This window comes from Cynocephalus volans, chromosome 4 (assembly GCF_027409185.1).
Source record: "Cynocephalus volans isolate mCynVol1 chromosome 4, mCynVol1.pri, whole genome shotgun sequence".
Taxonomy (NCBI): domain Eukaryota; kingdom Metazoa; phylum Chordata; class Mammalia; order Dermoptera; family Cynocephalidae; genus Cynocephalus; species Cynocephalus volans.
The window spans coordinates 40,031,499-40,055,278 of record NC_084463.1 but is presented as its reverse complement, the minus strand read 5'-3'; the positions used below and the strand labels follow the sequence as shown (position 1 = coordinate 40,055,278).

The window sequence follows — 23,780 nt, the reverse complement described above, 5'->3', positions numbered from 1 at the left end:
TGTTGTAAAGCTAATTGCTAGCTCATGGGTGACCAGATCAATCTGTCATATGGAAGGTGGGCCAGACCCACACCTGCATGCTCCTCCCTGTGGTGACCATGCACAGCCATCTCCCTTCCACCTTCAAGTACTTGTTCTGGGCCACCAACTCAGCCCAGTCACTTCCTAAGAAGACTGAATGGCAGCTGGATGCTCCTTTGGATCCCAACGGGCTGGGATTTGGGGGCAACCTCCTGCCCAGGAGCCACATATTCAGCCCCTCCCTGCACCTCCTCACTGTTACACTGTGACCACGTTTCCCCCTTCATCACACTCTGTGGTTCCCTGGGAGGGAGGCTCCTTGGTGGCCCCTGCGGCAGGGGTGTGACACCTACAGAGCAATGAAGAATGTGGGAACCTGGGTGGCCAGTCATGACTAGGCTCATCCCCCAAGTTCAGGAAGGGGCCAAGGGCAACAGAAGCAGGGGGTCCAGGAGCCCTTGTCCAACCTCTAAATGCCCAGTGTTAGGACAAAAAGGCTGAGTGAAGACACACGAGACAAAACTCTTTGTAGATATTTATTCTCCTTCAAATAACAGAACCTGACAGCCCAATATACAGTGATAAAATACTCTGCAATATAAATACAACTTACAGAAATTTCTATCAACAAAACCTAAAGAAACTACATTTTTACCTTTGTATATTTAGACAAAAAAACTCTACACAACATATTAAATATTGGGAATGACACCTACTTCAAGGTAATTTAACCTAGTGACACTTGTTTTATAACACAAACACCCCAAGTAGATAAGTTCTCCATATTTCCATAACTTAAAAATTTGTGCTATGAAGTGAAAGTCTGTAGTGATGTGTAATGCAATAGACTCCAAAAGAACATGTGAAATGCTCTAATTTTACATCTGAAAAAGTAAGTTTAAGAAAATATAAAAATTATCAACATGTATTTTGTACAGTCAAATAAATTAGCCAGGTTTTCTCTATTTCACACTTCAGAAGGACATCGTGGGTAGATGGAAATGTCCACGTCTTCCTGTTGAAGTCGGGGCCGTTTCTTCTCAATCTTGTCTAACTCTCCAGCACTTGGAGGACGTTTTATTTTATGACAGATTACTAACCCAAGGATTATATTTGGGCGTGGTGACTCAAGACCTGAAAACAAAATATTTGTGTGAATTTTAGAATCTAAATCCAGTTTTCATCCTTCAGAGGTAAATTTTATTAAGGGCTTTCATGTGGGAAATTCTGTGGGAAAGTAAAGCCCAGTGTTTGAGGAGCTTATTGCAAAAGAACGAATGGTTCCCGTCCCATGAAGTCACCACCAGGCCTACCCAGCCCTGATGGTGGCCGCTGAAAGGGAGGGATTAGTCCCCTAGCCACCAACTACAGAAACAAGGACCCAATTCACGAGTAAACACACCCCAACCGTCAGAACTTGTTACATGTTTTATAAAAAATTACACACAATGCTAAAGCAATAGCATGGTGGAGGCGGCGGGAAGGGCACTCCAGCAATGACTAACATTGTTAACCTGCAGGGATCAAAAGTGCGTGTGGACCAGCATGTCTTTTAAACAAACGGATCTCAGATATGCTCTTATGTGCCTCTTGTGACATATCCAGAAGGTAACAGCCCTTTTTGTCATTCACTTATGAGTTGCAACACACAAGTTGTGTTAATGATTAAGGACCAATTCAACTCAATTTACAATGACCAAAAGGATCATAATCAGTAAAGCACAAAAACCATTAGGTAAATTCATTAGTTTCTGGTAACAGAATTACAATGAATGAAACAATAATGCTGACTGAAATAGCTAGAGTAGATGTTTGAGGCTTAGAAAAAAATTCAATGAGCATTAATTTATCAAAAACTAATGTTTGAGTCTTTGTAAACACAGGGCTTGTGCTTAAGTAAAGCGCCGAGGCATTCAGCACACTGGTGGGGAAGGACAGTCACATGGAGACAGATTGGGAGCTTTGGGGTACAGCATCCATTTACAGAATAGGTATTTGTTAAGAAACGGTTACTCCAAAGATCCTAAGTTGTGACAACTTACATCAGGAATGCTAACATTCCCATAATGATCTCCCACCCCCACACTCACACTCCATCAAGAATTCCCAAAGGGGAACTAACTAAACAGCCAAGTCACAAACAGTAACTTACAGAAAAATGGTTCACGAAGGACAGAATATTTGTTTCAATAGCATAAGGATACAATCAGTCAAACTGTATAAATTCAATTTACAGATAACATTACATAAAATACAGGAGGTAATCACACTTTTTTCTTACAATTTAAAGCACTGCTAAGATTGTCCTGTTCTTTTTGTGATTTAGAGATGATCACACATCACTTCACAGTGTTGTTTTCATAGTTCTAAATATGTTTGCTGTGAGTCTTCCAAAATTCAGTACGGAATTGATTACCGACAGCTGAGCACACAAGTGCAGGTGGATGTCCTGCCCGCCACTTAGGAGGAGGACGCCAGGTTGAACTCGGGCAACCCAGCCTCCGCAGACTGACGCCGCTCTGCTCCCCTCCCTGCTTAAGGGTGTCCTAAAGGTCACCTGCTTCACAGGCTGCTGTGTAAGAGATTCGTGTTGAAGGCACCCCTGGGTGAGCTGTGATCACAACATATCCTAGTACCATGCCACCCTCCTCTCATGAGAACTTTCTGTCAAAACGTCCTCTCCCTGCCCCATCTGGTAACAGCAGTGTGTCAGCAAAAGAAAAGGCAAAGGAGGGGATAGCATGTGGCGTCTGGCCACCACACTGAACAGCACTTCCAAAATTTCCTGCTTGGCCAATGCGAAGAGCAACTTATCAACTTAATTTCCTAATTAGTATTCATTAAGGATATTTTAACTTCAAATAGTATTTCTTTCACCATAATAGATATTTACCAAATACTTTATAGCTAATTTAAACAGACAGTTTTGGGGTTTGGTCAATTGTTAAATCAGCTATCAGGGCCTTTGTGGACAAACTATCTCTGCTGCAGATGGTCCCAGAGCTTCAGTACAGGTTTAACTGCTGAGCACATTCGGACCTACTGAGTCACAGCTGAAGTTCTGTCTGTGGGGCAGCTCTGTAAGCCAGGCTCTCTCCCTACAAACTTGGTTTCAGGAGCAGAAGTAGGAGTGGGCTTGGCTGGGGTGGGGGTGGGGCACCAGACAGGAAGGACTGGGGGGTCTTTGCATGCGGAAGTCACCAGGGACTACCTCACTCAGGGAAAGGCTCAACTTCTAAAGGGCTAACATCAGGGCTCTTGCACAAATCAAGTTTCTTTCATGAATCAACTGCATGTGCTGGGTTAACCATTGTGTTAAACTCAGGAAGATTTGGTCCCCAGGCTTCATAATGTGGTTCACTCAACTATCTTTTAATACCCTAATATGCTTATTGATGAAAACAATTAGTATATCCCAGCCCTGGCAAGCTGGCTTTGACCTTTGTTGTCTTATACATCAGAGGTGAGGTTACTTAATATTTATGTTGGTCTTGAAAACAGCAAGCTGTCTAGAGATTGGGATCTAAAAGCAGCTGGTTTTTTAGATGCTTTCAACTCTCGCCCATCTCATCTGCACACACTGGGAAATGATCTAGTAAAGCTCCACAGTTTTGAACATCCCCAGCAAAATTCCCAAAGTTTTTAAATTTAAATAGGCCTTTCCCAAAATGCGTACCCCTATCCTGAAATAGTCAAATCTTATCACCTGACTCACATATTTGTTATGTTATGGTTGCATGAATATTTGAAATATAACTAGCACCTTGGAAATAACTTATATTCCTGGAAGAAACAATAAAATTCACCTATCTTGGACCTTAGAAGAAATGTTTACTGAGATGAAGGGACTTGTCTCAAATCAATGATGCTCTACACTGCTGTAAGGTGTGTCCAGCATGACGATACCAAACACATGAGGGCAAAGGGAAACATGAGCACCCCCAACTGTGCCCCACATCTAGGGGAGGAGCAAGAGAGGACCAGATTTCCCAGGGGTAACTCTCTGGGTTCACTCCATTTTGGTAGCTCCTGTGTCATGAGTGTTAACCTGGAGAGTGGTGTGTGTCCCAAGAAAGCGCAGAAGCAAAGGCCACAAGGGCTGCAGCAGGGAAGAGGCAGCCCCATGGGAGGCCGGGCACCAGCTGGGCACAGGATAGTACTTCCCCACCTCCCATGTGAGGGCTGCTGTGAGGTTTACAATTCATAAAGTGTGTGAAAATAGGCAAGTAAGTAGGTGAGATATTGAAAGACCAGCTTCAGTTAAAATGTGCCATCTTCCACAGAGGCGACACCCCCACCTGATGCCCTCCAAAACACCAGTGTGTACAGTGTATATGAAGACTTTTTAGATCCATGTCTGTATCCGTTGAGTTCATGGTGGAAGGTCTAGCCTCAGACTCAGTGGTTAGAATTAAGCCACATATATGGTAAAAGAAACCAAGGACAAGGGTTACATACTGATACTAATCAATTCCTCTGTGGGCCTTTAATTCCAAAAAGTTGGCATGAGTCAAGCCCATGCCAGGTGTTAAGAGTGGGCTCCAGTTGGTGCTGGGGCCATGCTGGGAGTGATGGATTCCAGCCCCCGACACAAGTCCAGGAAGTGGAGGGGCCCGTACAGGATCCCAACTCAGCAGGACTCCATGTCACAGGAGAATATGTGTGGGTATCACATGTTCCTAATTACCACCCAGAAAGTTGGTGCTTACCTGGTCCCTCAAAGGGCAAGAGTGCGGATGGAATAGGGTCCTTAGCACCCAGTGGAATGAGGTAGAGGTTCTTGATGTGCCTGGTCTTATTAGGTACAACACCAAAACGGCCACGACTGCTCAAGTAGGAGTAGAGAGAAACATAGGCAACCTTTTCTTCCTCTGTCAGGGGATGAAAGCGGATCAGACAGAGCTCCTACAATGCAAACAGAGGACAGGGGAAAGACTTTACCTGTGGCCATGAGAGGAAAGCATCTGCTTTAAAATTTGTACCCAAACCTCAAAAGTACAGCCTGAAATGGGAGATTTTAGCAATTCTGATTTTGACTTTCATAGCCTTATTGTCCAACATTTGAAATAATGAAATAATGAAGTAGTAAAAGAAATTCACAATCAAGCATCCGAATGCTTGACTCCAGTCTTGGTTTCAGCAGGACACCCTTTAAAATGACTTCTACTCACAGCCTCAATTTCAGAGAGCTCTCCTGTGAGAGGGACAGGCCATGTAAGGTGTAGGCTTAGCCACGTCTGCAGCAAAGTAAGCTTTCCCGCACGCACAGCGGCTGTGGGCAGAGTGAGCAGCTGCACGATCTGCAGCCATTCCCTGTGTGTCTCCACCTGGGAGGGTTAAACTAGGCACAGGGTCTAATCCCTTTTCAGGATCTGATGGAAAACTGTACACACAGACACACGCAGCTGTAGCTAAATCTCAGGGGTTCCCCAAAAATCAAAACCCATTCAAGAGCCTAGGCTCGGTGCCTTTTGCCAGATCACCTCCAAATTCCCATTGTACTCCTTCAATCATAAAAAAATAAAAATAAAAATGAGGAAATAAAGTTTTTACATTTTTTTTACTAAAATGTAATCATATAGACATGACTACAGTAAAGAAAAAAAAAACCCTTCTATCAGTGTATTTCTCAAACACACCATCACACAGGAATGTAACTATATAAACTTACTTTAACATTCACCTGAAAGTATCTAGTAAGTTGCAGGCTGACATTCCAACTGTTAACCATCAAAATGAAAGGTTAAAAAAGATGTTTAAATAAGCTCTATGTTCCATTGTTGCAGAGACTATACTATAAGCGGATACCTTAGACACAGAAGACTTGAGTTCACCAACATAATCCCAAACCATCTTCGGTGCGATCCTCCCACCGATGTGAATTGTGTTGGGCAAGTCCTAAATAAAAAGTACTTTGAGTAAATCACCTGTGAAACTCTAGTGTTCAAAAAGAGACTAATGCAGTCACATGAAGGCACCAAACAACCCAAAATTCAAGAAAACAACAATTCCAAGGAAAATGGTGATAACCGTATTAAATACTGACTGGTGAACTACCATCCAGGATTACAAGCTCCCAAACCCAAAGGTGGTGTAATAACCTTCTGACAAACAGGATTGTTTAGAAACTACTGCACAACCTTTTTATGTAATCTTTTGTGAACACACACACACACATACAGTAATGATTCAGTTATTACCAGGATAACTGACTTGCCACTCCTTTCTAAGGTCATAAATTCTAGTGCCATCTTTGTTAACTTTGAAAAATGAAAGACCTATCAGGAGGTTACACCTGCCACCCACACTATGCAGGTTACAGACGCCTGGCCATGCTGGTGGCTGGGCACACACGTGTGGTAAATGCCCTTGCTAAACAGATCACTGCTAAACAGATCACTGTTCTGCCCCACTGCTCAAATTTCTGCTCTGTGCAAACCTGCTGGCCCACTGCGGCAACCGTTATCTTGCTTTCAGATGTACTTAAGTAACCAGGCAGCCAGCGTAAGAGTGTCACATGTCTGCCTGTAGTAGAGGAAATCCTGTGAAAGACACATACACACAAGCACACACACATATACTCTTCGTACTAACCTCACTGAGATAATCAAAACACCCAGAGACAGGATATGCTTTAGTGACAAATTCTGCTACACTTTTCATGTTAATAAATCCTTTCCAAACAGTGTTCAGTTGAGATAAAAAGTGGGTCGTATCTCCTTCTTCAGAGGAATGTGACTCAGAGACACTGTAAAACAAAACCATGAAAAATAAGGAAATCTGTGTACAATGAGAATTTCAAAAGAATGAAGACCATGTGTTTAAAAGTAAAAATTCCTGCAAGTTTTGGTAGCTTACTTTTGCCAATTAAATGTTTTAATCATAAGGATATAAATAAGACATTTTGGTCAAAGAACAAATAAACTGAATTGTATTTCTGAGTAAAATTAAGAGTTGAAATCACCAATTGCCTCCATTCATTAGTTCAAAAGAAAACTTCATTGGCTCTTTCAGACTATATCTGAAATACACACCTGATATACTGTGATGGAACTGACAAGTGTCCTGGGTCAGGGGATGAGGACGGCTTAGCCAGTATGAACCTGGGCACCGTCACAGAAGTCAAAGCAGGCATTGGTGTGTCTTGTTTGGTTTCTACCACGTGGGCACTGTCTGGCTGGGCTGCTATGGAGGCTGTGACTGTGCACAATCCACTTGGACCAGTCCTGGAGTCCCAGCTTGACATAATGACCGAGGTGATCACTGCATTCCCACGGCCTTCCACTGGGGAGAGCTCAGGAATGACATCTCCTGGGGGCCCAGAGAAATACTTTCTCTTCAGGTTTGGATGAGAAGCACTTTCCAGGTCTGGCTCAGAAGCATTTCTGGGCAGAGTTCCTGGTGTTCCTTCATCAGCTGAGTTAGGAACTGGATCAGATGGAGAGCTGACACACTTGGATTTTAAGTCTTCTTTCTTAGCAGAAGCCAGCAATTTCTGTTTTTTCAGAGGTGGCTCATCTTCTGATGAGGAAATGTGACCTGAGGTAAATGAGGAAAGACATGGTGAGAAGTCTGGCACATCCAAGACCACAGCGTGCTCATGAGCAGATAATTGCTTACGAGAACCCAAAAGCAACAATGCAAAGAGAGGAGCTAACTTCATGAACTCCAGAAATCCATTCTACCCTTTTTGTTTGTTTGTTTAAACTCACCTTTACAAGGATTAGTGATTTTAAACAAAATCCAGTTTAACATTATCCCCAAATTATGCTCACCTGTACAGATTTTACAATTTAGATTAAAAAGTTGCGCCTCACGGTGGCTTGTTGTGTCTTTCAACAAACTGCTACGGACGTCCAGAAGGGGCTGGGGGCTTTTTTCAGGGACAGCTTGTACTGATTCTTGCTGTTCCTCAAAGAAAACAAAAAGGTAGGTCATTTATTTTCCAATGCCATTTCCAAATTAACAGCGCACATGAAAAAAGGTGGATGTGATTAAGAACCGCTAGACGAAAAAAAAGGACCACTGGATACAAGTCCTTGAGAAGTAATGAAATTATATATATTTGTTATAAGCTCAGTGTCCTGCCCAATAAAAAAAAGGACCACTGGATACAAGTCCTTGAGAAGTAATGAAATTATATATATTTGTTATAAGCTCAGTGTCCTGCCCAATAATTTAAGACACCTAAAAACATTTGGAATGGAGAAATTTTACTCTATCTTTTCTGAACCCTGAAAATACCAAAATGCTCACACCTAAGTCTGACACGGGTGTAGAATCTTTTATACTGGGAATGGTTTCCTGTTTTTAATGTCAGTCTTTTTGCCTTCATGGCACAATTTAGTTCTGGATTCTATCACCTAAAATAAAAAAGACAAAAATCAAGTCCTCCACCTTGTTTTCCAGGAGGAAAGCATATCACTCCTGCAAACAGTGTATTATTTGACTTCTGGTAAAGTTAAGTCTCTGGTATCTGAAGCAGCCATTCTGAGTCAGTACTCACAGATGTCATCAGTTTCTCTTTCCCCCGGGAAATTTCCTTAGATCCAAGTTCTTCTGGCTTCATTCTCACAAGTTTTGCCAAAGAGATTTCTCCACGCAAAACACAACGGAAGAGTCCCTATAAAGAAACATCATTCATTCATTCATCCATTCATTCAAACAATATCTGTGTGTGTTAATGTGGAGGCTACAGAAACAACAAAGCAGCACAAGAAGCTCTGCCTGGAGGTTCAAGGACCACTGGACAAAAAACCAAAGCTTTCAATGGAAGGCTGCACTGCACAGAGCCCTGCAGAGGCGCGACCTCACCTGCCACCCAAAGCAGTCCCTTGAGAGCACGCACCAGGCCGCCCAGCTGAGAGCAAATGGAGGCACAGAAAACATGCGTTTCAAAGTCAAGCAAGGCCCATGTTGCACTGATTCTTCTTTAAAAAATAAAAAGTCACCTCCGCAGGAAAATCAAAATCATGTACACAATTTGGAATACAGGTCAGAAATATACAGTATTAGGAATACAGACAGGAAGAAATGACTTGTGCTGGGGGGCTGTTAACCACGCTGAGATGCAGAGTATCTGTCCCTGGTTCTACTGCACAGCTAAGAGCTCAGAGAGTGACACACAGGACCAGAAGACTGTGAGCCCTGGAGGCAGGAGGCAAGAGACTGTACCAGACATGCAGCTCAGCCTTCTCAGATTCCATTTCCATTTTCATTGCAGGAGAACAACCCCCACTCCACGGCTGCTATGAGGACTGAGCTGCCCTGCAGCACCCGTCGAAATGATGAGAACTGGAGGGGCTGCTCCTTATTATTACTGTGAAGTAGCCCAAATTGTCGGGCTCACTCAAGTGATGATGAGAGAAAAGAAAATAAGGCAGAAAAGGCTGTCTGTAGCCAGAATATGGTCACACCCATATTCTAGATTAAAGAATCTGTACTTTACTTTAGAGCAAATGAAGGGATGGGCATGTGATTTGGCACTGCAATGTTTAGAAGAGGCCAACCTGGTGAAATAAAGGATGAACTTCAGCCACTGAGATCACTGACAAGAGTCCACTTAAGGTAGGGAACAGAAAGATCCTCAAATAACACCAAGTACATGGGGGCATACAGAAGTGTCACAGAGGATAAAAATACTTTCTAACTTTCATGGAAAGAATATAAATGTTGCAAATGCTCTTTGATGTATTACTGTGAAACTCAGCTAATAGAAAACACACACCAAGTTTCCTTCTGCGTCAGGAATATTGCAGTACACAGAGACCACACACACCTGATTTTTAGGATCCTTGAGGTTGAACAGGAGGCTGCGGTATTTTCTCATGTAGCGAATATCTGTAACTTGAAACAAGTTAAACATTTCCTTCTCCAGATGAAGGGCGATGTTTCCTACTTCTTTCTCTGTCATGATTAAGTCATCACTGTCACTGACTCTGAATGGAATGAAAAAGAAACTACATAAAACCCTTGAATTTGGATACATTACATTTTTGAAACAGTGGGGCAATCTCAAAATGATCACGCCATACATGGAAGAGCTTCCACAGATAAAAGCCAAGGACAACAGCCCACCTTTTCCACAAAATCTCTTTCAAGGAGCATCTTATATTCTGCCGAATTTGTGAACTGGGCTGTGACTGGGCAGGGCTCCAGGTCCCAAGGTGTCCTGGGACTGGAGAGGCCACAGGAAGAGAAGTTGTTACTGGCTTCCCAATGGCTCCAACCAAAGCAGCAGATCCAGGGAACTGTCTGGAAGCCACCGTCTGCATGACAGCAGAAGTGCCACCTGATGGGGTGCCCGAGAGCCACGGCTTTTGTGAGATGGTGCCCTTGAAGCTAGAGGGTGCCTTTTTAATGGCCAGTTTGGCTGCTGCCACATTAGCAAATGGAGGAGACATCTTTGGAGCGAGATGTCTTGGCGATGGTCGTTTGCCCACCAAGCAGCCCGGGGAGGCTTTTCTCTTTGAGGCCGAGGCCACCGCTGCCTTCTCCTCTGCTCTTCCATCTGCCTTCCTGGCTGCAAGAGAAAGCGCAGGTGTGCGGGTGACACAGGAGAACAGGCTTCAAAGCACGCCCACCCTTAACTAGCAAGAGCTTACTAGGCATTACTGAATAGGATACATCTAGAAAAAAGGATTTTTAAAACCTTAAAATTCAGAAAAGAAGCATAATTAAGGGCTGTCAGCAGTATTTATTATAGACTATGGCTTATTTCAGATAGAAAAATGCTTTATTATTTTATTATATTAAAGCTTTTACTTCGACCAACAAACTCCATAATCAAAGACTCAATTTACTCCTCAGTTGAGCTTTAAAACTGAAGGACAAACTTCATTTTACCAAAAAAACAAATAAAAATACCCTACATAGGTTTAGGATAGCACTACAGAATTCAAGTGCAATTTTCTTGTAAACTTGAGTTTCAAAACTCTTTTCAGGAAGGGTAAACAGACAAGTACTCCTTACATGCACATTCAACCCCGAGTGGACCTCTGTGGCAACCACATCTGAGCGGGGGGGAGGGGGGGTTCACATGCCACATTGTCCTACTAGACGAGTCACTTGTAGGTGATGCCATTAATGAAATATGGAAAGGTGAGAGGAATTTGCAAGATGGGGAAAGTCAATCATGTTTCCATACTAAGAATTGGCAACCAACAACATAATAATGTTGCTGTTTAAATGTCCCCCTTTAAAGCCTTCTAGTCATTATTCAATTAATGTGGTAAACAGTAAATTAGTGCTTTTAATTAAAACAAGGATTATAGTCAAAAGCTCAAAAAAAAACCCTCAAAAGCCCCCAACTTGCACAAAAACCTTTACATGCCAGGAAAGAACCCATTGCATTATAATCCTATATAGTCCACCAGAACTCAAAGATCAGAACTGCAGCCCCTCAGCTAGGCAGGGGCTCTGGTGCAGACGGCATGTCAGTGGATGATGCTTATTTGGCAACAGTACATGAAAAAATGCTTAGCATCACTAGTCATCAGAGAAATTCAAATCAAAACCACACCGAGATATCATCTCACTCCAGTTACACTGACCATTATTATTAAAAAGACCATTAATAACAAATGCTGCTGAGGATATGGGGAAAGGAGAACTCTGCTACAATGTTGGTGGGGCTGTAAATTAGCACAGCCACTATGGAAAACAGCAAAGAAGCTTCCTCAAATACAGACAGCACTACCATATGATCCAGCAATCCTACTACTGTATATATATCCAAAGAAATGGAAATCACTTCAAAGGGTTACCTGCACTCCCACGTTCACTGCAGCTCTATTTACAATAGCCAAAATATAGAACCAACCTCCGTGCCCATCGACAGATGACTGGATAAGGAAATGTGATACATGTACACAATGGAATACTACACAGCTATGAAAAATGAATGAAATTCTGCCATTTGTAACAACCTGGATGAGTCTGGAGAAAATTATGTTGTGTGAAATAAGCCAGACAAGGATAGATAAATACCACATGCTCTCACTTATAACTAGGTGCTAAGAAAGAAAGAAACATAGAAGCAAAGTAACAAAGAAACAGAAAAGACTACAATTCCTTGAACTTTCAGAAGGACAGAAGAAACTAACGGTTACTAGAGATGTGGGGATGGAGGGAGGGAGGGAGTTTGGGGCATGATGGATCAGGTAAAGGGCATAAAGAAAAATCACGATTTGTAATAATGAATATGCTAATAACAATATTTTTAAAAGTAAGACACTTTAAATACAAAAAGAATGTCATTATTGGCTTTCAAGAAAATTCCAGCTATGTGGATTACATTAAAAACCAGCTATCAAGCTAAATCCTTTATCAGAACAAATTTTGATATTTCGTCAAATTGGGAGGAGAATGCTGGTTTAGATATACAATATCTGGTTACTCCCAGCCTCATTTATTTGTCACTGACAACTCTGGGAGAGACAGAGAAAATGGCTTATGCAACTTGTAAAAAAAAACACAGACACACCCTCCACCACCAGCTTTAAATTTCTACACAACGATCGTGGGATCTGGTATTCTACCATATGTTTGTTTTAGTAAAGGAAATTTACTCATGATTTCAATGCAATGTTCTTCTGGAGCCAATGCCAGAATTTATCCTTGAGGACACATGTACTCCTGGATCCATTTCACACTGTGCCTGGCCACCTGTGTGGCACACACACATGAGCGGGAGGACAAGGCTTTCAGATGGGGAACTCACACAAGCAATTATCTGGGTTTACATCTGCAGGCTATTAAGGTTTTCCTTTTCAACTTCCACAGCTAGAATTAAACTGCAGAAATCTGTTTTCTACTTAAAATCTGTTCACATCCCAAATGTTTTAAGTTACTTTACAAGACTTTAGGGAGTCCAATATACTGGGAATTGTGTCTGTAAATATAAAGACCAGGCACTTCCATTCCAAAATTGTAATAAAGCACAAATACGTTAGAAAAGAATTTTTAGCACACTTCATGCCTTGAGTAATGGGGGGTAAACAGTGGAAACAAAGAGAGGCAATATGGAAGCAAACAGATATAATAACACAAGAGAAACACCATTTTCTTGGGGAGAACTAAAAAGCAAACTGTGTCTGTAAACTAAGGAAATTATACAGAAATCCACCCCCCCAAAATTTACAAAAATTGCATGTTAATCGCATCACCTTGAGAATGTGAAGGATAATTTAACAGGCAGGGCACCTCCTTAAGCAGCAGCAGAGAGCTTCCTGCACAGAAAGGCCCAGTTCACTGAGCAGCTATACCTGTGCCCACACACCGAGGGCAGCACCAGCCATGTGGGAGCAGAGGATGTTGTCAAGGCCACCTCCACAAGCAGCAGCAATGCTCAGCTCTACACCACAGGACTTCTCACAATGTACACAGTCACACAGACTGGAAATGGACCCGATATCAGCCTCAGGACCCCCGCCCCCTGAAAGCATTTCTGCAGCCAGTCAGGGAGACAAGGGTCTTCATGGGGTGCAGTTATGATAGGCTGTGTGCATGCTGCCCCCTCCCACTATTCCTGTCAGGACTCAGAGGATGTGCCCTGCTACCAAAAAGTCAGAGATGTTTGGTGGGAGAGAGAGGCAGAGGCACACTGAACTTGAATTATTTTACCCATGACCCTACTCTCCTCCCAATCATCATTTGGAAAAATGACATTTCTGGGGAAACAGAAAATGATCACAAGCAAGTAGCTAAAATGTATGTCCCTTATAAATTTGAGATATCAATCAATTTCAATTTTGAGATGTAGAGATGTGCTGGGAAGGTTAATTAGCCATATCAGTGTCAGTGAAAAGCTGATGGAAGAAGTGGGAAAGGCCAAAGGAGAAAACCTATGAGTACAGAAATTACCCTCTCTGATCTGGACTTCCATCCATCCCTGTCCCCCCTCAAAAAGTGAGTGAAGTAGGAGATTACTTCCCCATCTTTTCCTCTCTCCAATGTGCACAGTCTCCTCAACCCCCACACTTGGAGTATTGGGGTCAGCTCTCCAATTCTGGTCAACACAGAGAAAAACTAACTGAACTGAAATTAATCATCCAAATTATCTCTTCTGTGGTTATTTATACCCCCCAGTTTTTCTTTCCTTTACTGTTAAGTGCATATAATCAATTTAATTAAAGCATTTTAGCAGAATGTTAAAAAGTGACTGCTCCAATCCCTTTCCCAGATATGAGATACTTATTTTAACATCTGTTCATTGGCTCTAAAAGTGCTGTTTTGCATAGGTGCTATAATTGGATGAACATATGAGACATGCTATTTGCTGGCTTCAAATTCTCAGGTCAAACAAGCTAAGGTGTATGGAGATTCATTATAACACAGTAACAGGTTACCTCAATTGGGATTCCATTTCTTACGTCTTGGGCTGCTTACATAACCAAAAGGAATTACTTTTTATATATACATATATAGACCACTATAGACCACAATAGATCTAGCACCTACCTACAGAAGTACCGCCCCACCAAGTGATGTGTTCAAAGGACAATAAAAAGGAAAACACAGAACACATTTATAATCCTGAAATCTAGGGCTATTTAATCTTTTTGGTGTTTATTTTATAAGGCACAAAATGCACTATGAACACCATAAATAAGAACTGATTTGACCATAGTTTTATGATAGAATAAAATGTATCGGATGGATTGAATTTAAATTTTTAATTTAACGGTGCAGCATTAGTCTCAGAAACAAGATGCATGATCGAATCAACAAGCTGCGTGATCTAATCGGGTTTAATGGATCTATTTGGAATATCCTCATTACATTAATTTGAAATGTATGCCAGGGTATGACCTTCAATAGTCTGATCTTTCATAATAGCTTAAGAAATGAGCCAGGAAACCAGTCACACTTAGAATTCTCAGCACTTTCTCTTTAGTGAGGACACCCTGCGGTTCCACATGGGCAAGCACACCCCTCACTCACTGTGGGATCTACAGAGCAGCAGTAAATGCCCTTCAAAATTCAAATGCATGTTATCTGGGTGTGTACTATATGAGTAGGACATGAAAAAACTCCCACCTGTCCAGTCAGAGTTAAACTTAACTCCTGAAAAGCATACCTAAGTTGAATACGAGATGCAACACTAATTTGCAGAGGTTCACAGAACATATAAAAAAAAGTGCTGATTTTATGTGCTGAGATTGGATCATGTGGGAAAACTTAAGTTTTATATGGGCTGTAAGAAGACTAACTGATGTTTGGACAATGAGGAATTTTAAATGCTGGGCAGTCTATCTATTCATATTTTGCTGAAGACAATACAAACGCTTATCAGAGCCTGATAAGGAAAACAGATTTAAAAACTTAATCATCAAGGTGAAACACTTACTAATGAGGTTTGTACACCTTTTTGGAAAACACGGACTGGAAGTCCCAAGAGATTAGAGATAGATCCTCAGTGTCAGGAGGCATCTTGCACATGGGCATTCCCTTCCAGCACTGATGGTGCAGCCAGTGTTTATGATCAGCATTAAAACACAACTGCAACCCCCAGTCCTGCACAGGCTCAGGAAATGGCTGTCTGGAAAGAGTGGGAGGGGTCTAGGAGGCCAGCCCCCAGGTGATACATACGTTTGCACAACAGTGATGATGAGACAGTGGAAGTCTTTTCCAGCTTTACTGCACTGTAATTCTGGTTGCTTGCCCAGGACGGCATGCTGCTTTCACAAGTTGTCTCCTTCCCGAGGGATTTGCTCCTAGAAAAAGCCACCACCGCCTTCTTCACTGTGCCTTCTTTTTTTTCTGGAGCTGGTCTCTCGTGCAGAGAAGAGCTTTTAATGCCTCCCTGGATAATAAGTAAAACCCCAATTATTAAGAAGGCCAGAAAGTACACCTCCACTTCATTTCACTGAGCAAGAAAGGTCATAATCCTATACCTTCTTTGGGTCATCTACCCTGAGTCTGCACACCACATTTGCCTAGCAGCAGTCTGGCTACCTTTGCACATTGAGCTAACACTTAGCACTCCCACCTCTTATTCAGGATTCCAACTTTTTGAGTGACAAGAAGATCCCTGACACAGGACCCCCTGTAACCTTGCTGAGGTATGAAAGCAGTGACACAGGATGCACGAAGAGCACAAATGATGTTTCTTTATCCTCTGCCAGGCCCAGGGCATGCTTGGTGCAGCCATTTTCCTCCTGGGTGCAGCAGCAACCACTTCTTTGTCAGTTCTATGCTTTAAAACTACCAACTTTAAAAATTAAGTCACCTAAAAGTAAAATAAGCATTTGAGAATAATCAAGAAAACTCTCCAAACAGTGTTAGTTACACTTTGCTTGTCATAAATGTAACATCAACCTGAGCCCCAGGACAGGCCTGAGAGAAGAACCTGTGATTTCCAGCAATCCCTGAATTCTCCCCAAATTCCACAGAGTACCAAAGGCAGCCTCATCCACCTGGAAGCAGGCAAGAAGCAGAGCATGCCTGGAGTCCAAGGCAGGACCTGAGGGCAGCATCTCCTGCCTGGAAGCAGACACGGAGCACACTAAAAAACCCCTTCCACATGGGTGGGCCACCACAGCCACTACCACAGCCATGGCTGCTGCAAAAGCAGCTCAAGACCACCACAGTATCACAGCTGTCACGCAGACAGCCTACCAGATACCTAATGGCATTGACACCAGTGGAGTGTGGAAAAAGAAGAGTACAGCCTTCTCTTCAAAGCCCACTCCAGAGTAACAGAAGAAGCAGCAACTATTCTCTAACAGATGACCAGACATAAATATAGAGATACTAGAAATATGAAAATCCAAGAAAATATGACACCACCAAAAGAATACAGTAACTCACCAATACCAGACTGTATATAGCAAGAAACCCTTGCAAGGACATAAGGGGTATTATGAGCAACAATCTTAAAGGAACTCACTGACATAAGAGAAGACTCAGGCAACATAAAAAAATGAGAAAAAAAATCTATGATATAAGGGAGGAAATTTACAAAGAGATTAATACCTTATAAAAGAATGATCAGAACTCATGGAACTGAAAGATTCACTCAACGAAATAACCCAATGAATAGCCTTAAGCAGCAGGATAGAACAAGCAGAAGAAATGATTTCTTATCTTGAAGATGAGCTTTTTAAAAATTACCCAGGCAGGAAAAAAAGAAAAAAGAAAGAAAGAAAAGAAAAAAAACCTTTAAAAAAGGAAGAAAATCTAAGAGAGCTACAAGGCAACCTTAGGCACACAAAAATTCAACTCATGGGTGTTCCAGAAGAGGAGGAGAAATGAAAAGGCATGGAAAACCTATCCAATGAAATAATAATGGTAAACTCCCCAGGAACAGGGAGAGACATGGACCTCCAGACCCAGGAAGCTCAAAGATCCCCAAACAGATTCACCCCAATAATCCTCTCCAAGACACACAGTAAGTAGTCAAACTGGCAAAGCTCAAAGACAAAGAGAATATTTTAAAAGAAGCAAGAGAAAAGCATCAAGTCAAGTCACCTATAAGGGAGCCCTTATCAGACTAACAGCAAACTTTTCAACAGTAACTCTGCAGGACAGAAGGAAATGGGATGACATACTGAAAATACTAAAAGAAATAAACTGCCAGAGAAGCACACCATATCCTGTAAGGCTATCCCTCAGAAATGAGAGAGAAATAGTGTATTTTCCAGACAAAAATTGTGGGAGTTTACCACCATGTCACCAGCCCTGTAAGAAATCCTCAAGGGAGTCCTACACCAGCAATTCAAAAAATAGTAATCACCCATCTTACTAGCCATAGTTCTGTTGAAACTGCTTCTTACAAAATTCAGTCGTGGTAGGTGATGTGTTTCAAGAAATTTATTCATTTCATCTAGATGATCTAATTTGTTGACCAACAATTATGCATAGTATTCTCCTATAACCCTTTTGATTTCTGTAAATTTCATTGTAACGACCCCTCTTTCATTTCTGATTTTAGTTATTTGAGTTTTCTTTTTTCTTAGTCTACCTAGACAAAGGTTTGCCAATTTTATGGATCTCATCAAAGTACCAACATTTACTTTCATTGATTTTCCCTACATTTTTTTCTATTTTGTTTCATTTTCTATACTCTAATTTTTATTATTTACATTCTTTGCTTGGTCTGGGCTTAGTTTGCTCTTCATTTTCTAGTTTCCTGAGGTGCAAAGGTGATTGCTGATTTGAGATCTTTCTTTTTTACTAATATATGTATTTATATTAAATAAACTTCTCTTTTAGCAAAAAATAAAACATAAGTAAATAAATAAAAACAGGTAAGCTATGGAGACAGTAAAAAGACCAGAGGTTATGGAGGAGGAATGGATGAATAGGTAGAGAGGATTTCAAGGCAATGAAATTCTGTGACAGTATCATGGTAGACACACATCATTAAACATCTGTCCAAACCCACAGAATACACAAAAAAGTGTGAACTCTAATGGAAACTGTGGTCTTTGGATGACGATGATGTATAAATCCTTTTCATTAACTGTAACGAATGTACCACTTTGTTGGGCAATGTTGCTAATGGGACAGGCTACACATGTGTGGGTCAGGGATATACATGGGAAATCTCTGTACTTCCTGCTCAATATTGCTGTGAACCTAAAACTGCTCTAAAAAGTAAAGTCTATTAAAAATAAATGAATAAAAATAATAAACAAACAATCTTGTGAGTGAGGTCTCAAATGAAGAACACAGACTTGTCCAGAGCTCACCTCCCTCCCAACTGCCCTGTTTGTCTACTCTCTATACAAACTCCATCGGGTGACTACCAACTATTTTATTCAAGACTGCTGCCAGTGTCCTGAAGTCTTATGTTCTCCATGCAGCAGTGAGTTAGCTGCTTTTGCTTTACTGCATTTATATGACTGAATTTCAGCTAATGGGTTATGAAAAAAAAATAGGTGGAAAAGGTGGAAGACAAAGGTAAAGGTGATACTATCTGCAGTACATCTGTATCTGCTTTCCCTTACATTCTACAAATAAATAAAAAAACAAGTCTCAGGGGGAAACACTGTTACACAAATTTTGCTCCAATTGTTCAAAGGGTGGTCTGAGTCAGCTTACCTGAACACTATACTGTGCAAGACGGAGCTTCTCTGGCTTCATCTTGATCTTCTCCTTAGGTTTTGGCTTCTGTTCTTTGCCTGAACTTAAGCATTTCATAGTAGCTGCAGCATGTTTAAGAATGCGGTCCTTGCTGCAGTAGGCCAGGTTGGGCTGCACCACAGTGGAGCGCCCAGCTCTGGTACACTGGGAGGTGCCTGGAGCCTCTACCACCTGCAGAGCAAAACAGGGAGCTTCAGACAGTGTGCTTGCCAATTTCTGCAGTTAAAATGCTGTGTAAAATCACTATGTGTAGTACCAAGCTCACTGTTTTTAATTAAGAGATGTCAATAATATTTTTAATATGAATAAAATCTTATCTTTACTTATTCAAACTACATGAGTGTATTTCCCCGAGGCAAGGTATTCACATTTTAACTGTCCTTCAAACCATCTGTGGTGGGCAGAACTCTAAGGTGACCCTTAGGACACCTGCCGCTGGTACATATGCTCTGTATAATTCCCTCCATCTTGAGCATGAGCAAGGTCCATGCACACGATGAGACTTCATACCTACAATCAGGTTCTGCTATAGGGCAAACGTGCAGTAATTGCACAGGTAAGCAAGGTCCCAAATGAGATGACCAGAAAGGACCCTTAAGAGAGAAACTGGCCTTTCCTAAAGAGAGGAGACTCCATTGCTGATTGTGAAATAAGCTACCCTGCTTTGGGAAGGCCAACCAAGTTTAGGATCTGAGTACAGCTGCTAGATAAAATACGGGACACAAAACTAAATCTGGATTTCAGATAAACAAACAAAAAATATTATATAAGTATGCCACAAAAATTGCATGGGACATACTTATATACTGAACAGCATGAGGGATTCTGGAAGGGGATCTGTCCCCTGCTGAGCCTCTGATGAGACAAGAGTCACAGCCTGACTGCAGTCCTGTTAAGATCCCAATCAGAGGGCCCAGTGAAGTCATGCCCAGGCTTAAGAACAACAGAAACTGAAACCATAAATGTGTGATGTTCTAAGCTAAGTTTGTGGTAGTGTGGTATACAGTAACAAAAACCTAATACAGCACAAGATGTACACTTGGTTGCTTCTGTGTTGATGGTCAAGACTAAAATACACATGAAGGCATCCCTCAAATGTACTTAAGTGAAAACTTATTTCTCAAATTAAATAATTAACATAGTTATTTTTCTTCCACAGAATCTGTTTTACTTAGAATAAAGTTTTATATAAGCTTAAGTAAAACACATTGACGATAAAGATGAAATGGAGAAATTTTCCTATTAATTTTTCTTAATGACTGTGATATTAACAGTAGTGTCATATTTCCATTTAGTCAGTCTTAATACTTTCATGGCACATTTATTTAAATGGCTCAGTCCTTGCACTTCCACCTTGCAGCTAACAGTGCAAGAGTGTTCATAAGGCAGAGATGCTTTGAGACACAGCAACCTCAAAGCCTCCTGTTTGGTTGGCCCCAGTTAGAGGACAAGCTGCCAGGGTAGGGGTGGGCCAGGGACTCAGGAAGGCCCAGAGTGAAACATGCTCTGAGTCATGTCCCCTCATGGGCACTGGAATGGAGATTATGAGCATGTGACATCTCTCCTCAACAGCAGAAGCTGACATATGTGGAAAAAATGAAGAATCACAGTCCCAGAGGGACATAAAAACCAGGTAGGAAGGAGTGTCAAGGAAATAGCCACAAGGCAGAGAAATGACACACTGAGCCAAGAATAGTGAGGGTCAGACTGATGCAGTTACCAAGACCACTCAGGGCTTCCCACACCAAGATGGCAAAAGAACCACAAGGCAGCTCGAGATGGTGTGTGTGGGTGGACAGGAGGGCACACGCATTTCAGCCATTCAAAAACAATGCTGCTGATACACATAAAATACATAAGTAACATCAAGAACATGGAAATAAAAGAGATTGTTAAGAATTAAGTGCACAACAGCTGATGAGGTAGGTACAGATGCTTGTCCAGATGGTGTGGGCAGGAGATGGGGGCAGAGCTCAGGAAGCCCCACCCAGATGCAGCACCTGTCTTGGTAGAAATTAGCTTATTTCAAGACAGAAACTTTCCCAACCTTGATATTTCTGCCAATAGCAAGTCTGGAACCCATAAGTTCATCCCCTTAATGTTTACCTCAGTAGGCAAAATACTCACAGGCTGGCAAAGCTTGAGTTTCTTCTTGCCACTTGGATTTGCAGCTTTCTCAACTCTCCTCTTTATCTTTTGGTCTTCACTAGATTTTTGCTCCACTGTTCCTGTACTTGTAAACTCTGTGTCATCAGCATCTCCAGGTCTAAATTTAGTTTCCTGATGGTCTGTGGTTTCTGCCTTAGTCTCATCCTGCACTTGCAGAACGGTGCAGTTTGGGCAGATATAATCTTCCCTGTTCCTTTCCAAAAGCCTTCCTCGAGCCTGAGAAGCGCCCCCAGAATTGCCACAAAACCGTTCTTCACATCGGTCACAGCAACTCATAAACCTGAAATCATAAAATAATGATATTAGGAATGGGACGTGATGGACAAACACTTACTTTCGACAAATTAAGAAGTCCAATAGGTTTTAACATTCTATTGCTTAGAAAATGCAAATGTACATAAAAGTACAGAGAACGGAACAAAGAACACATATGTCCCTCTACTGATTTTACTAACATTCAACTAAATTTGTGTATCCTTTTTTGGCTGGAGTGAACTATAGGCTTTCCAGGCATTGTACCCTAACTACTTCAGTATATGTCTCCTCAAAACAGCAGTGATGCCTTTGTCCCACCAACAAGCCAATAGAGATTCCTTAACACCAAAGTCTAGCGAAGACTCTGAGCTGCCCCCATGTCCACACTGGGGTTCCACCAGTCTGCACCTGGCCCTCTGCTGTCTCCCAAGGAACAGTCTATGGGAGCACTCTCTGACAGATTACTGAGACCACGTGTGGGGTACTCGGCAGCCACTGGCTGCACATGGCTGGGTGGGGGCAGGGAGCTTCTCACCTCCTCCCATGCTCATCACTTTGACTATAAACAGCCACATGTTGGGTGGCTACCACAGGGGAGGGGTGGCTCTAGGCTGGCCTTTCATTCCTTTTTTGATAATGATGAGTTCGTCTTTTTTGAATAAACAAATTATTCATCCAGCCTAGCTTTGTAACATTTAAAATCAAAACAAATATAAACACTATTTTCACCACCCGGATTTCTTTTAAAGCTGGGGCAGCCCATCCCTGTCCTCCCATGACCCACCTGTTGTTACGAGGCTGGAGACACATGCGGTCCAGGGTGTTGGGGTTGTGCAGCTCACATTCAGGCTTAGGCTTGCCCGAGTCCCTGCTCTCTTCACCTTTCACTTGCTGAGCTGCTGTCCTCTCCCACTGACTCTCTTGGTCATCGGTCACTGCCGGGGACACAACCCTCTGGACAGTCTCTGGCTCTTGCTTGCTGGGCAGAGCATTCTCGACAGTATTTCCTGCCTTGACATGCACAGTGTCTGTGGGATTCTCCTCCCAATGCTTCTTTCTTAGCTGATTCTGGATGCCTTTCAGGGGCCTGTCAGGTGGCTCTTGCTCTCGCTTTCCCCAAAGGCGATTCTGAAGCTCCATCAAAGTCAGGCCATCATTGTCATTGTCGGAAGTGTCCTCCTTTTCCTTGCTTCCTCTGGCCTTTCCAGAAGAGGCAGGTCGCTCCTGTACACTCAAGGAACCAGAGTGGGGGCCACTTTTCATCTCAGAGGTACTTCCTATCCTCCCTTCCAAGGCAGTTTCAACATCTGGGACTGGACAAGACACTGGCTCACTGGAATCTTCAAAGGAGACATGAGCGTTCTTCCTTCCTCGGCGCTGAACTATTGTGAGGGATTCCTCCACTGGCTCGATGCACTGTGGCCACGTCCCACTGCGTCCCAAGGCCAGGCTGTGCTGCCGTGGGGGCTGCTGCCCCTGTGAGCCTGCCTCCACATCTCCCACACTCTCTCGCTTAGCAACAGTTGTTCTTCCGAATCCCTGGGTTTTGATGAAGGCTTTCCTTGTGGGTTTGATCATCTCAGGTGCGTCCTCACTGCGCAGGTCACCTTTACCTTCCATACCTAATGAGAAAATGTAATCACATCATGACCAGCAAGCCACTGAGCAAAAAGATGACACAACCTCAACCACACACAAGAGGGAGCACAACCTGTCTAACTGTAAATAAGAACAGGATGAAATGGAACAATCCTCTACTACAAGATGTGGGACTGTGCATGAAGTAAGCCCTGTTGACCAGTGTTTCATGAAGTGTGGCACGTGAAGTGTGGCACATAAGATGATTTCAGGAGACTCATTAAGGAAACTTTAATAGTTACATATGTAATGTTTGGTAGGAAAAAACAGTCAGCAACTCAAATGTGTCCTGCTGCCATTTACCTGCTAAGGACAGGGCTTTACAAAACAGGGATCAGGGAACAAAGGAAATAAGCTCCAGCACAAGTTTGGTAAAGACAGGATCACAGAGTGAGGTTGACAGACAGCCAGCAAGGGGACTGGCCATATCTAATTGGCTCTGGAGTCCTAGGCTGCAGACCACCCTGCTGGAGATTACATGTAGGGGAGAGGACCAGCTGAGCCCTGGCCTTTAGCTGCCCTGACCCAGGACCAGGAGGGATGCTGCTCTTGGACCTTCCATACCAGCCTTCCTGCTGGCTGAACTCTGAGTGATCCTCTTGGGTGCC

The 23,780-nt window shown here is 42.5% G+C and overlaps 1 protein-coding gene across 1 annotated transcript; it reads right to left on the bottom strand.

Annotated features, from left to right (window-relative positions):
* Positions 1-4,704: 4,704 nt before the first annotated feature.
* On the bottom strand, positions 4,705-23,154 carry LOC134375384 (death-inducer obliterator 1-like). The gene is given in 14 exon segments (XM_063093779.1): positions 4,705-4,926; positions 5,830-5,919; positions 6,616-6,769; positions 7,056-7,560; positions 7,797-7,932; positions 8,278-8,331; positions 8,334-8,384; positions 8,528-8,644; positions 9,800-9,959; positions 10,099-10,543; positions 15,613-15,826; positions 19,069-19,281; positions 21,238-21,559; positions 22,319-23,154. Coding segments are annotated over 14 exon segments (3,519 nt in total).
* Positions 23,155-23,780: the final 626 nt, after the last annotated feature.